General features: G+C 45.0%; 1 protein-coding gene across 5 annotated transcripts in view; it reads left to right on the forward strand.

Annotated features, from left to right (window-relative positions):
* LUZP1 (leucine zipper protein 1) overlaps window positions 1-15,559 on the forward strand; it is a 45,743-nt gene that overhangs the window by 15,080 nt on the left and 15,104 nt on the right. For all 5 annotated transcript variants that reach the window (XM_085081092.1, XM_085081089.1, XM_085081093.1 and 2 more), the window contains one exon: window positions 10,611-13,880. In XM_085081092.1, coding sequence (XP_084937218.1) covers window positions 10,719-13,880 — 3,162 coding nt within the window. In that variant the 5' untranslated portion in view covers window positions 10,611-10,718. The remainder of the gene's footprint in view (window positions 1-10,610; window positions 13,881-15,559) is intronic.

Below are 15,559 nucleotides of genomic sequence, written 5' to 3' on the forward strand. Positions count from 1 at the left end.
GAAATCATACTTATGATCATCTGTGTTGCATATCTGTTCTAGCTGGCAGCACAGGCTGAGAATTGCGAATAGCCTTGGAGATGCTGGAATGCCATGGGTTGATACACTGGCAAATTGATGTTCTCTTCTTGTGTTGCACTTATTTACTAGTAACTCATAGTATTAGACTTGGGTTTTGACCACTGGGGAGCAATGAGCTGATAGTTTCCTGAATGGTTGAGGTAAATTGAAAGCTTGTTATTTTACTTGTAAAATTAGGATGTCTTTTTCCATGTTCTGTAATTTAATGCTGATATGATTCTGAATGCCATCTTTAATTTCCCTGGTGAGACTTAGAAAGTCCTTCCATAGATTTTCAGAGTTAGCCTTTACCTCTGTGACTCAGCTAAGAGTGTCCTCAATTGCGTTTACTAATGTAGAGAGCCGTGTTGATGTAGGGTGGCAGTGAGGGCAGTTCCTACATTGCCAGTGTCATGTGTGGACACCAGCTCCTTCAGGAAGGTGTGAGTTCAAAGTTGAAGTGCAAATTCAGAAAGCTTTCTGCTGAAGTGCTTATGTAAGTGGGTGCTAATAAGAGCTCTGTCATTTTTTTCCTTAAGAAGGGCACATGGCAGCTGTGGGCAGTCAGAAATCTTGCTGATGGAGAAATGGTACTTTCTTCTGCCTCTGCCTTCCTTGTTCCTCTGCTGCTCACTTTCACTCTTGTTCATACCTTGTACTGCTTTGTGCTGGGACAAGCATTTTTCTGTCCACTATTTCTTACCTTAATAAGGTTAGTTTTAGCCTAGATAAGTCCTGCGTGAATGCTTGGGATAGGGGTGTGTAAGTGTGCATAGCAAGAGGGAATATGCAGCTGGGACTGAGATGGCATCAGATCCAGCTCAGCCAGCACATACTGCTCCAGAGCTGCAGTATCAGGACAGTTTGGGGCATCCTTGAACAAGTGGCAACAGACCTAGTACTTGTTTAAATGGCTGAAGCAGAACAAAGCATGGGATTCTAGATTGCAACACAAGCAAGGAAACTTGTGTTTTCATCAGTGTGGACCTCAGGACAGACAGTTTATAAAGCTTATGATAAATGGGCAGCAGAAGAAAGAGGAGCTGGGAGAATCTTTGAACAAATACTGTCAAAAGGTACTGCCAAAGTACTGCTTGAAAAACCTGCAAAGTGCCAGCTTCCAGCTTCTTCTTAGAGCATTATCATGTGGTCTCAGGGCCAGAGAGCCACTGCTGTGGCAACTGGTTTATTTCACTGGGATGTCCAAAACAATGTTGAAAATAGACCATGGAAAAGAGCTGTGCAGCACTGCATCAAGAGACCAGTCTGGGTTGCTGGGGAAGTCCAGCAATGATGGGTTGGGGTTCAGTGTGATACCCTGTGGCCTTTTTTGGGTGAATCAAATGAGCTGCTGTGGCTTTTGGAGTTGCTCCCTGACAGCAGCAGGAAGCCTGGGCCCCTGCTCATCGGGGTGATTAGCAGAGCTGCTGCTTTCTTCTGAAATGCATTTAAACTGTATGGAATGCTGCATTGCTAGGCCAAGAGGAAATACGACTGGGTCATGGAGTACACACTCTTATGTTGGGCACCATAGATGGGACTGCGTGGGTAGGGATGAGAGGTGCATCCCATTGTTTGCACTGTTGCATAGCACACTGCTTAAGCTCCCCTCATGGGTTTGCCTTGGCAGCCACATTGCTGCCTTGGCCTTCAGATGCTGCTGCAGGTGTTTTGGGGCCTGTAGGCTTCCTTTTTCCAAAGCTCTGCTCTGTCCCAGCTTTTGAGATCCGCTGGAAGTTCTCTGAATTGTGTTTCTCAGCCCAGGCTGGGCAGGCACGCACACATAGGCTGGTTGCCTGCCTGTCCTTTCATTTCTGTCCGAGGCAGAAAATGGGTGGACTGGGAGCTGTAGCAGTCTAGGACAAGCAGTAGCTATGGCAACTCCCCAAGCTGTTCCTGTGGCAGCTGTAAGGGAGCTGAAAAGCTTTACTTTTAGCACTTACAAACTTCTTCTGGGGAGAAAGTCGCACAAGTAGCCAGTTGTCTGTGCTACAGAGTTCATGAGCTCATTTTTCTGGGAGGACTTTTGGGGTAATCCCAATTTTCTGCAGGGTTTGTAGGCATCTGCATGGAAACCTCAAGATGGCTGAGCCAACCTTTTGGCCAGAAAAACTTACAGCAATCAAAGGAATGTTCCTGCAAAGAAACCGACTCGGATGTCCTTCTACTCTGTTAGGAGAGTGGAATGTGCCATGTATCAGACAGGATGCAGAGAAAAACACAACACTCTGTAATTTTCATGCCAACAGGGATGTATCTGTAGCCATGTGGCTCTTGGGTATGGCATTAGGAAGAATGTGAAGGTTAGAGCTGGCTATGCCTAATGAGCAAAATGATTCAGAGATGGTTATGAGTACTTGAAGTTAATTGTATTGTGTATTGTACCAGGCAGGCCTTTCCCAGCTATGTAGATATTGCTGGATGAAAAATTGTGAGTGTTTATGCTTTTGGGTGTGTAGCCAATTTGCAGTGTGGTACTTGTCAGATGTGCAGTGTTAGTCCTGTTTCACCTGGACAGGTGCTTGCGACAGGATAATAAAACAGCCCAAGAAGATAATGAGAGCTCTACTGGATAAGAGCAATGGCTGGAAATGGACTCCTAGGAAGGAGGAGAGGGATAGGGGAGGTGTGCAATCATGCAGGTCAAAGGATTCTCCTAGTGTCCAACTTTTGTCTCAAGCAGTCTTGCTGAACTAGGAGTGGGTCCCTGTCCCTGTATGAATGACCTTGAGGGATTTTTCTTCCATTAATGCATCTTATTGCTACTTTATGAAGCCATAAAGTTTTAGCTTTCATGCAGCACTACATGTAGTGTAGCTTTCATGCAGCACTACATACAAGCAGAAGTAGGGCGCTGGATAGAGTGAGCCCAACCAGAGAAAAGCAGAAGGTAACAGGATGGGACGAGGGAGTGGAAGCACCAGCAGGAACTGGGATTTATATTACTGGCCCAGTCTTCAGCACAAGCATGACAGAAGAGGGTGGAGGGAACAGCGCTGTGCTCAAAAGGTAAGATTTTTGGTGGCCAGATGAAGAGGGTAGAAGAGCAAGTTCAGGAGTCAAGCTTATTAAACTGATAGTGTGAAAAATAAATCTGAGAAGAGCATTTACTATATGCTAAATATCTGGACATAATGGAAGTTGGAGAAGCACAAAAGATGCAGTGATGCAGGAGAGAAGAAAAGGAAGAGAGAAGAAGGCACTGTAGGTCCAATTGAGGTGCCTCTCTCCTCAGCATCCTAGCTGTACCAGTAGCCCAAAGCAGATGTTGGGGTCCTCCAATTGAGAATAATGAATATGAGTTTCCCTGTTGTCTGCTTCCAGGGACTACCTGAGTCATAGAACCTTGGGTTCTTCGCATTTAGTAATCTTTGAAATATTTGATGCATTTTTCTAACAATTTTTTGGATCTTGCTTGATCTGACTCTCCCCTGAATCTTTTCAGGGCTCTCCCAAAGTTTGGATCCTGGGGCTTTCAGCTGGTCCATGGGTGGCTCAGCTACCTTCATGCTAGCACATACTATGGTCGTGACAGCCATGGCCCTTGAAGCCCTTTCAGTGCTGAGCTTAATGGAGATGGGAGGGAGGGATGGAGGGTGAAGGAGGTAAGAGACCTCTGTGTCCAGTAAATATTACAAAAGCACCACTGAGCTGGGGCTGCTTTTCCCATGCCATCTGCAGTATGCTGCCAAGTTTGTGACTTGCTGAAGAGATGCCTGCATAGTGTTTGTGAAATCAAATGTAACAGTAAAATCTGCTTCTGAGGACAGTGCAAGTGGCAGCATGGGAAGAAACAAAACATCTTTCTCTGCTTTGATTCCGATGCAGGATGGCACATAGGAGTAACATCCTGAAGGGCTTTGAAAGTATCAATCCATTTCTAATCAAGAGCTCTGGTGTATGGGTAATATCTTCCTTGCCATGGGGCTCCCAGGGCAAGGATGCCACTAGCAGTGCTCTCTTTGGCACTTGTGCAGGTTAACACTGTTCTGTATTGCTGAAAGGAAGATGCTGCACCTAGTCGGCAAATGCTCAGACCTGGTCTCAGTGAGCCCTTCCAGTGTGAGTCAAGCAGTGATTTCAAAGGGGAGCCAGAGGAGAGTGGCTTTGTAGAAGAAAGCAAAATCTCTTCTGTGCCATGCACAGTAAAGCACATCTGCTCAAACCCCAGTGCTACTCAAGGTATCTGCTGTGAGCAGCCATGGGTGGCTTTATGCTCTGCTGCTTTTGCATTGGCCCTGCCAGCTCCATGTAGGGAAATTAGTTTTACATTGCAAGAAGAGCAGTGCTGAGGAGTTCACTGGGTGATCGCAGTGTTGATGTAGGGTCAGTGTTACTCAGTTATGTGCCAGATCCTCTCTTGCATCCGCAGAGCCTGATGCAGCATCTCACATTGCTGTGGATGCTATTCGGTGTCATAATTGGGGTTTCCTTGAAGGTTGTGGTTGCTGTGCTTATTTTTGGCTGCTGTCTTACTATTTCACATGTAACTAGTCTCATATTGTATTAGTCAATAGTCAATCCACTTCCAGATTGTTGAGCATTTTTCTGACTTTTAGAATTTCCTCTCCCATTAGATGCAAGCATTTCTGAGACAGTTCATCCCTCAAAATATGCGCATCCTCAAAAGTCACTTGGCATTCTGCCTTTATCTTCAGTGGGTCCAGGGAGTCTCTGTCCCCATCCTGTGTAAGCAAATACATTGTCTGCCTCCTCAGCTGTCCCAGCAGCTTGTTAGATGCCTGCAGGTGGCAGGGTTGATGTCACATAGGGGACTTTGGCTCTTGTTTAGTCTATCTTGTTTTATACCCCTTTTCTTTTCTTGAGTGTTTTTCTCCTGTTCTCATGACTATGTGTCATTGTGTCAAGTCAAGAACCAGGTGCTGGAAAGAGCTTGCAAAAGGCAATATCGTATTAAGAAAAACTTTCCTTCTGTCTTCAACTGACTGAAGGCTCTGGACACAGTATTGCCATTTGCTGCACTTTGTTACACCCATGTCCTTTTACTATATCGATGGCAGAAAATTTTTACTTTACAAATGAAATGGTATGTTGGACTCCTCCTAGCCCATTTTACCCTGGGGCAGGGAAGAATAGTCTCACTGATGCTTTCACCACATTGAGCTATGATACAAGCATGATTTGTCAGCAGCATTACTGTATGTGAGTGTGACATGTTCACACTCCCTTGCATATGTATGCAACACCAGAAACCTTTTAATTAAAACTGCAGGTGTATGTGCACATGGGGCAGAATCCAACGAACACCTAACCTATACTTCAGGTGGAAAAGTGTGCGTTAGAACAGGAGCTTAGTTTCATCAGCTTCTCTCTGACCTGCCCAGCCATTGGGAACTGCTCAGAGGAGCTCCCTCACTACCTCAGATTGTACATCCCCAGAGCTGTCCTCATGCCTGAAGTGACTGTCTGCCACCTAATGCAATTTGAATACAGTCTGGAGACCTGTGTTGCCTAAAGCTCCCTTTCCCCAGATGTGTCCAAACACTCCTAGCATTGTGTTCAGTGCAAAATATAGTTCCCATGGATAGTCTGAGTAATAATTTAGCAGAAAATAGAACTGGGGGGATCTAGGTTTGCCCCAGCATTTGGGGAAGTGGAGGGAGTAGTACTAGATATATGCTTCATCCATATGAACATGGACAACAGCCATCCTCTGCTCCTCAGCTGAAACTGGACTGTCTGTCAGCGAAGGAATGCAAACCTCAGCCTGTGTGGTTTTACAGCACAGAGGATCCCAAGGACTCAAATTCCTCAAATTTGACTCAAATGAGGCAAATTGCTTTTCTGTTGTCTGATTATAGCTGTGCTTGAATCTGTTGATTTTTCTGTTGCCTGTGATGAGTGCTGCTCTCCAGAGTCTATAGGAAGCCCTGGTAAGTTCAAGACCAAACAAGTAAATTGGTAGAAAGAGGCTGCAGACTAAGCCATTAATAATTCTTGTTTGTCTTTAGGATTAGGTAAAGCAAAATGTATCATATATGCTATGATGATAGGTGCTGTGGTAGACCAGCAGTGCCACCACTGGGAGCTCAGGCTCATCCTGTGATGATGAAGTGAGGAATGTTGCATTATCAATATAAAAGTGCAAGCAAAAAAATTAAAAACCCCAAAGATTAAATGCAAAATGTGCTTGTGAGAGATAACAGTGTCTCCTAGTACTTGACAGACATGTATGGCAGCTGGCTGCGTTTTTATCTTGGCATAACAGAGAGCATAGTAGAAGTCGATTCCAACAGTTATTTTCCCACATGAGTGTTTTGGGGACACCCCGGAACCAAGAGCAGTGGGTGCTTGTGGGACTCATTCCAACAACCAAATCAGAGCAAGGAAGATGATGTGTAGGGTAAGATGCTTCTGTGCATTTGGAGAGGAACAGCATCGCAGGCCTAAGGAATTCTGGCAGAGATCATGTGATTAGGCCTCACATAGTAGTCATTTAACTGCTGTTCCTGAAATAGATGATTCTTATCTCCCAATTCATAAAGTGTTTAGCTAATGCAAATGTTTCTAGCTGGAGTTTTTTTTCCCTCTGTTCACAGCTGTGAACTGTGTGTGTTTTGTGCAGGCAAGATAAAGTAGTTCCAGGGGAAGTTATATCCAAAGATGCTGCTAAAGAAATATTTTCATTAAATTGTAGATTATGAGCAAAAATGAGTATGCAGAAAAAATTAAATTTAAGAACATGAAGGATAATTGAGAGTTATGACTGTAGTGAATGTCATGAACACTGAATTCTCACAGCTGTTTCACAGGATGCTGTAGCCAAAACCATACAGTGTGAGAAGCGCCCTTAAAGGCAGTCTGTCTTAAACAGTGGGAGCAGGCAGCTGATAATTCTAAATGTAAATGTAGTTAGGAGATATGCACACTTGTTGAGGAAGATCAGAAAACCCAATGGCAAGTCTGTGGGGAAAAGTAGAATCAGAATTAGTAATTTAAATAGTGAATCCTGGAAAATTCACTGCAGTGTTTAGTACTACATTACTGCTTCGACTTGGTTAAAATGTGAAATTTGGGTTGGTTCCATGTGCTCTAATAAAAAACCTTTTAGATCAGACAAAATCTTTTTTTTTTGTAGGTAGTTACTGGCCACATATTTTGCCTTGATATTTTATTTGAGTAACAGGTGGTTGGAGACCACCAGGCATCCTACATGTCTCATTTGAATGACATTCTTTCAAGAACTCACATCCAAAGGGGTGCTATTGTGCCTCTTGGCTTAGTGCAGGATTGCCCTTGTTGTTGAAATGAAATCAGGTCTTAAAATTTTAAAGAGTAAAGAAGAGCACCTGACAGCTTTTCTGAGCTTTTCCAAAACTTTCCTCACCTTCTGGTTCATGTTCTTGATGCATGGCCCCTGGAGAAAAAGTGGCATCATTCCTGGGGGAGACAGCTGCCATCCAGATACCTATGCCTTAGCCCATGCCTGGGCTTTCTGTTGTCAGTGGGGGAGGAGTTCTCCTCCTGTGGAAAATCCCATTTCCCTGGCAAAGAAGACAGTTGAGCATCTTTTTCTCTTTGAATCTAGAAGACTCTAGACCATTTTGTAGGTATCTCTGTATTTAAGCAAAGTGAGATGTATCAGTCTTGGGTGTCTACATATACAGTCCAGTACCACATACAAAATAATGTCATCCTTACTGTTCTACTTAGTATTCCTCTGGTACAGCCAAGAGGAGCTGCTCCTGAGCTGCAGGAGTATGTCAGCTGCTGCTGTGACCACTGAGCCTTTTCAGTGTGTCCAGGAATACAGCCTGCCAGAGTCCTCAATCTGACTTTAACAGAGCTATCTGAGGTACCAATAAACTGAACTCTCCCTATTGCATTTGCTACTGCCACAGTTCACTTGCTATTTGTGAAAATTATCATCCTCTTTTCTTCCTGTGTTTTTGTTTGTTTGTTCTTGTTGTTTGGGTTTTTTGTTTGTTTGGGGTGGGTGGGCTGTTTTGGTGGGTTGTTTTGTTTTGGTTTTTTTTTGTTGGTTTGAGTTTTTGATGTTTTGGCTTTTTGCAAAAATTGTAAGATAAAGGTAGGCTGAGAACTGCTCACTTTTTCAAGAGAGAGAAAGAAAAATATGAAGTCCATACATCCATATCAGATTGTCCAGTACATTTACAAGCTTTATCAGATGTATTTAACAGCTCTTGTTTAAATATTCAACAACAATATTAATTAGTGTTAATAACAGTTCCTGTGTTTGAATCCTATACCATTACTTCTGATACTTTGATATCATTGACAGACTGGAGAAAAACAGTGATGAAGAGCCAGAGTAGTTTAGGTTGGAAGTCCCCTTGAGTTCTCTGGTCCAAGCCCTAACTCAAATCATGACCTCAAAGCAGTCACTACTTAAGATAATATTTTATATTGGCCAATTCCCCTCAACCTTACAAATGTGCACTTTATTTGTAATACTAATTTGGGCTGGTTCTGTCTCCAAGCACTGAAGTTACTTCTGGCTATGCCAGGAAGTTAAAGGGCCTTCATCTAGGAGACATGTAGATCCTTTCTCTTCTTTTTGGTAGATGTTGCTTTACATCTCCTCCTTGTTAAACTAATTAGACTGAGCCTCATTCATCTCTGGTAGTAAATCATGTCAGCTGGGGAGGTGTGTTGGGAAGTTCCAGAGCCATCTCTGTTACAGCTCTGAATTCCTACATGGGTAGAGCTCCCACAGCCTGTCTGGACCCTGTGATAGTGTTAGACCAGCGCCACATCCAGCACCACACACCAGCCCTGTGCGTGTCTGCCTCCATCATGCTCTGGCTGTCTGGGGAGGAGGCAGCTCTCACTTGCCAGCTGGTAGCTGGTGCTGGGTTAACCATTAACTCCCAGTTCCCAGGCCTGGTAGGGACAGGGCTTTGTTTTCAGAGCACTGTGAGAGATGATATTTCTCATGGGGTTCTTTTGGGGTCTGAGCAGCCTTTCCAGCCTGCAGGGAGCTGCAGTGGCCCCGATGGTATGTGGATAGCATTAGGGAAGGTGGTCCAGGAGCAGGACATGGTCTTGGTGGTAAAGGAGGGGACAGGCATGTGGCCAAGGCTGGGTGCAGTGCTGTGCACAGGACACCAAGGTTCCTCTCCAGGTACTGTTTGCAATGCTCCTTTCAGGAGTTGGAAGAGCCTGAGACCAACCACATAGGATGGTGACTCCCCAAAAGTGAGGGAAGTCCTTCAGAAGACAGGTCTCAGGGTGCCCAGTGTGCACTGGGAGGGTCCCCGTGGCATGCGCGGCAGGTGCCTGTCTGCAGCTCAGGCCCCCTGCCCACCTGGAAATGGATCACCTCCAGCCCAAGGGTGTGTGTCAGGGTGCTTCTCCCTCCCTTACCAGCCCTGTCTCCCCCACACCCTGCTCATCACTTCTTGGCACCATGCAATAGAAAACTCCTGAGTGTTTCCTCTGCAGAGAGCTCCACAAAAATTCCAGAGGTCGAGTCCCATTCCAAGACAGACTGCCTGAGCAAGGGTACAGATCAAAGATCTGCAGTCACCCTCCCTTCCCTCAGCTTTGCTGTAGCCCTCGCATGCTTTGGACCATGTCTCAAGCCAGGGCAGGAAAGCCCAGAACAGGATGGTGCTAATGCTGAGCCTCTCCTCCACAGGGGGACTTCAGATCCCCCCAGCAGCCATTCTGATCTGCCCAGGGGTCCCTTCCTGCTCCTCCCTCCACGCACACAGAGGCTGTTTAACAAAACACCCTGCCAACTCTGAGCTGAGCTGGGAAGAGCTCACATAGAGTGTGCCCATGTATTCTAATCACTGCTCATGCTCAGCAGCAGCAAGGAGAAGCGTAAGCAGCTGCTCATCTCCTGGGTGGGTGAGTGGGTGGCAGCTGACGGCAACAACAGCTTTTGAAATGAGAGGGAGAAGCTTGAAACTCCACTGGCAGAGTGTCCTTGGGATGTGACTACATCCGAGGTGAAGATTTCTGCTGGGCAGCCTGAGATGCTGGAGAAATACTGGCAGTGTTGCATGGCAGAAGCTCCCAATCCGCTCCATCTGCAAACCTGCGTGGGAGGCTTGCCCTATCTTCAGTGGTTATCATATGACTGGAGTTTGCATTTTTGTAATTCTGTTTATGGTTCCTGAATCTTCAAAATTAATGTGTCTTTGGGAGAGTAGTGCAATGCTGAAAAGAGAGGTGTCTGCTGCGTGGGCATGTCTGTGTACAGGGACCTGAGTCCTGCATGCGTGTGACCCTCTGTGGCCTGGGATCTCACACACGAGCAGCTGCAATGACTGTGGAACACTGAGTGAGGATCCATTGGTGGTGCACAAACCACCTGAGAAGACCAGCAGAGGAGGACACTTTCTGCCCTCAGCTATGGGATACAGGCTGTTTTTGGAAACCCTGTATAACCAAAGTAAATGGACTGTGGCGCTTCTCTGCAATTTCATTTCACCTAATTTAGTACTCAGAAATGTGTTTAAGTGAAAAGTTATTTATATAAACATTTATAGTCTTATTCAAACAGTGAGGATATTTATATTCCGAGCTCTTGTATTGATTTTGAGCATTTTTTCTTTCAGGGTGAGCTTGCCTCCACTCAAAGGAACAATAACATACCAGCAATACACAAGGTATATCCCATTCACCCAGACTAAGAAAAGCTTTATTCTAAGAGGAATAAAATAACCATGGCAGAATGTACAGGTTACAAGGAAACCTCAAATCGGCACCTACGTTTCAAGTTGCAGAGCCTTAGTCGCCGCCTTGATGAACTGGAGGAAGCAACTAAAAATCTGCAGAAAGCAGAGGATGAGCTGCTTGAGCTCCAGGACAAAGTTATCCAAGCAGAAGGCAGCAACTCCAGCATGCTGGCTGACATTGAAGCCCTGCGGAAAAGAGTGCTGAAGATTGAAGGCAAGGATGAAGAAATTAGGAAGGCTGAAGAGCTTTGCAGATTAATGAAAGAAAAACTTGAAGAGGAGGAGAGCCTCACTCGAGATCTGAAGTCAGAAATTGAACTCCTTCAGAGGAGAATGGCAGAGCTGGAGAAGCTGGAGGAGGCCTTCAGCAGGAGCAAGAATGACTGTACACAGCTGTGTCTTAGCCTCAATGAAGAAAAGAACTTGACCAAAAAGATATCTACAGAATTAGAAATACTTAGAATGAAAGTGAAAGAACTGGAATCATCTGAGGACAGGCTGGATAAAACTGAGCAGACTTTAACGGGTGAGTTAGAAAAGCTGAAATCCTTAGCTATGAGCTTTATCACAGAAAGAAAACATTTTAACGAAAGAGAAAAGCAAAATGAAAAAATAATCCAGGAGCTAACACAGAAACTAGAACAAAACAATAAACTAAATAGGGCAGATCAAACTAGAAATGCATCCAACTTGCTAGAAAGGTCATCCAACAATCTCCTGGACAGAAATGATTTGAGAATTGAAGATGACTTGACTTCTGCACTGCCTTCTAAGGAGACTAGGAGGAAGGGAAGTGTGGATTACCTGAAACATGTAGAAAACGAAACCAGGAATAAATCAGAAAATCAAAAGAATAAAAACCAGGAAGACAACAAAGTGAAAGATCTCACCCAAGAAATTGAGAAACTTAAAACTCAGATCAAACATTTTGAATCTTTAGAAGAAGAACTTAAAAAAGTGAGAGCTAAAAACAATGATCTGCAAGACAGTTACTTGAGTGAGCAGAATAAAAACAAACTCTTAACAGGTCAGCTAGAAGAAATAAAAATGCAAATAAAAAACCAGAAAGATCTGGAGAATGGAGAAGTTGAAAATGAAGATACAAGCTTTTCTAGCAGGGGAAAACATGACCGACCTAAATACAGAGGTGTCATGACTGATTTGGCAACTGCTAAGCACAAGCCAAGGGAGCTCTCACCGCAGCATCGCCGGGAAAGAGCACGGAACAGAGACTTCTCTGTCAGTAATGACAGCTACAGCCACAGTGGTAAGCAGGTGCCCAGTCCAAGCTTAATGAACAAAAAAGCAGGGAAAGCATCTGGTGCATCTGCCCTTTCAGACACTGCTGTCACAGATACAAGAAGACTGGAAGAGAAATCTTTAGTTTCCACTATTTCTTCTGGTCAGAAGGAAGGCTGCATCATGCAGAATGAGGGGAAGAGATCCAAAGAGCAGCCATCAGTCCTCAGCCGATATCCTCCTGCTGCACAGGAGCAGAAGTCTTGGAAAGCACCTTCCAAACCTGTTGGCGACACAGGCTTGAGATCCAAGGCTGAAAAGCAATCTCAGGTGCTCCATGGCAACTGCCAAAATGGTGCTGACACACGGGATGAAAAGTCAAGCAAAGGAGGATCAATGACTTCTTTGGCTGAGAAGCTGAAAACAAGTCAGGCTGAAGTCAGTGACTGCTTGGGGGACACACAGCTCTCAAGGGGTAACCACACCTCTTCCAATGGCACAGCTTTGGCATACAGGTACCACATGTCCTCCAGTGTGTCAGCCTCAGACTCTATTGGCTCTAAAGTAGAAGCAGCAAGCACTTTTGCTGCATCACACAGACAGCCATCAGAGGGGAGGGCTAAAAGGACAATAATTTCCCAGGAAAAAGAAGCTGCAGACACATCACCTGAAAGTGTGAAGCTTTCAATGCTAACAAAGCATTCCCATCACCGCAGGAGTCAGGAAGACATTCTGCAGATTCTCACAGGTCTTGATAAAGCGGACACAGAGCAGTCTTCAAGTTCAGCAACAGATCATGTAAATATGGGTTTAAAAACTGACTCCAAAACCATCCAGAGTAACCAGGAAAAACTTAATTCAGATGAAGAATCAGGAAGAGGCAAAAAACCAACCCCTCAGTCAGATTCTGAGACAAGAAAGAAAGTCAGTGCCAAGCAGTTATCTAATTCTAGGGGAGTTTTTAGAGCATCACTTTTTGAAAATGACAAAAACACTGTGAATGATGCAGACTCTACCCAGTGCATAAAACCATCAGATGCCAGCACTGGAGGATTGAAATCCAGAAGGTCATTCAGCCCGAGAGAAGCTCTGAGATCAAAAGCCATCATTAAACCTGCAATAGTTGAGAAGGATATGAAGGCAGTCATGGGAGGGACTGTTTCAGAGGCAGAGTCAGAAAAACAGAAGTCTGTTTTTAAAATGGTAACAAATAAAATGACAAGCAGCATCACAATCTTTCCTTCTGAGCCAACAGCTCCAAGGACCAGTGCAGATACAGCAGCAAAGGAAAGGCGTATTACCACCAGCAACATCAGAGTTGCTTCAAATGAGCCTTTACCATCAATAACAAACAATCTCTCTTCACCCTTCGAGATCTCGATTAATAAAAGTGCTCTGAAAGTATCTGAGACAGACAGAAGTGGAGAGGCAGCACCGAGAAGTAAACCCGAAACAGTGGTCTCCAGAAGCAGCATTATGCTAAAGACTTCTGAACTCACAGAGAGGAGCAGTGATACACCTTTGGAGACAATCACCTGGAAGAGCCATGGCTCATCAGATGCAGCTTCATCCGAAACAAAGCATGTCACTGTGAGAAGTTCCTGGAGAACAAGACAAGGCCTACATTCTGTGGAGGACTCTCAAACCAAAGTGGAGAAAAGTGCAGCTTCCAGTGCCACAAACTTGTGTAGGTCCTCAGTGGACCTTTTAGAAGTGGAAGGGAATAGTTCAAAAACAGACTCCTTAGAGCAGACTTCATCAAGGACAAGTGCCACGGCTAATTCTTGGAGTGCCCCTGAGTTGGGGTCCCGAAGGACCAAAAGTAACTTAAGTGCATCTGAACTGATTACACGCAGGAGCCATGCAAGTGATTCTACAGCAGCTGCTGCTTGGCAGCGGACCACGCTACCTGTAAGTATCCTGTGTTCAACACTCTTTCAGTTGATGAGGTTTTCCAAGTTGCCTATTAGTTGAAAGATGCACGATTTGAAATTCTTACAGCTTATTTCCTAAGTGCTGCCTCTCACAGCTCCTGCTATCTTCCTTCAGTGAATTCACAATTCACAGTGCCCACAACCCTCTCATATGTGAATTACCAGATTTAGCCTTATTGAAATGAGATCCATCTGCTTGACTCTTGTCATGCCATATGAATAACTACATAGTAGCGTCAAAGGAGACAATAGTCACAGCTTATGTAGGATATGGCATGCTTTTCAGAGTGACTTTGTGTGGCACTTTCAGTTTGGAATAGCAATGAAAAAATGATGGAAATGAGCAGATTTGAGTGGGGATGTGCCTGAGGCAGAGTTGTAGCTCTAATGGCAGCTGGAGAGATAGATAGAGCTCTTTCTGGTAAGAGCTTCACGGTTTCCTCATGTGAAACCAGACTCTGGTCTGGAAATGCTTCTTGGGCATCTCCTAAACAGGTGGATAGCGGCTGGTAACACAAGGCTGCTTCCTCCTTGCTCTGTGGCAATATTCCACCTAAAAAGGAGCAAGAGGCACAAGGACCAGTCAAAGGCTCTTCCTTTGACTGGTACCAGTGTGGAGATTCCCTTGAAGCAGTGACACATGCAGACAGCTGGTCTGGTGAGCTGTACTTGCCACTGGAGCTGCAGGATCAGGCAGATTTCAAGTGAACTCACTGGCAGCAAGTACCCTTGTGGCCATTAAACCCCACACTGGTTCCTGCTGCAGCTTCTGCCTCTGCTATTCATGTAGCACTACTCTGAACAGCTGCTGCTATTGCCAGTCTGCAGGAGGAACCCAGCTGGATAATCTGACAGGACTGGTGGCAGAGGGGATAGATTTGTAACTGAATGACTTAAACATTAAAAAATATGAACTGGTGGAGATAGACAAGGAGTTTTACATTTTCAAAACTTTTTTTCCACTTCTCTGGCTATGAGAAGCCCAGAAGAATTTGCACTTAGCTTTGCAGAGAGTCTGTTGCCTAGTGTTAGAAAGTACAGACTGACCTTCCAACTACATTGCAAACTGAGAATACATTGTCTCCCTGGCCAGGATGGGTCACAGGCTGAACTGCTGATTTATGAATCCGAGCAGAACTGATATGATTGAAGTTGTCCTTCTGCGTAACAGCAGTTTACATGCTTGGGAGATGAGAGGTCCATTCCTAGGGTGTCCTTTATCCCAGGAGTTTCAATTCGCAGCACCCACAACCTTGACTTTCACAACTGAAGCAATCTCTGCTTACAACTGAGTTCATGTGTGGTTGGATCCATCTCAGGGAGATGAGGGAGCTGGCAGATGAGCTTGCAAAGCTGCTCTCCATCGTTTACCAGCAGTCCTGGCTCACTGGTGAGGTTCCAGATGACTGGAAGCTGGCCAATGTGACGCCCATTCACAAGAAGGGTAGGAAAGAGGATCCTGGAAATTATAAGCCTGTCAGTCTAACCTCAGTACCCGGTAAGGTTATGGAACAGTTTGAGTGCCATCACACAGCACTTACAGGATGGCCGGGGGATTAGACCCAGCCAGCATGGGTTTAGGAGGGGTAGGTCATGTTTGACCAACCTGATCTCCTTTTATGACCAGGTGACCCACCTGGTGGATGCGGGAAAGGC

The sequence above is a fragment of the Lichenostomus cassidix genome, chromosome 23 (assembly GCF_008360975.1).
Source record: "Lichenostomus cassidix isolate B80296 chromosome 23, HeHo_3.0, whole genome shotgun sequence".
NCBI lineage: Eukaryota > Metazoa > Chordata > Aves > Passeriformes > Meliphagidae > Lichenostomus > Lichenostomus cassidix.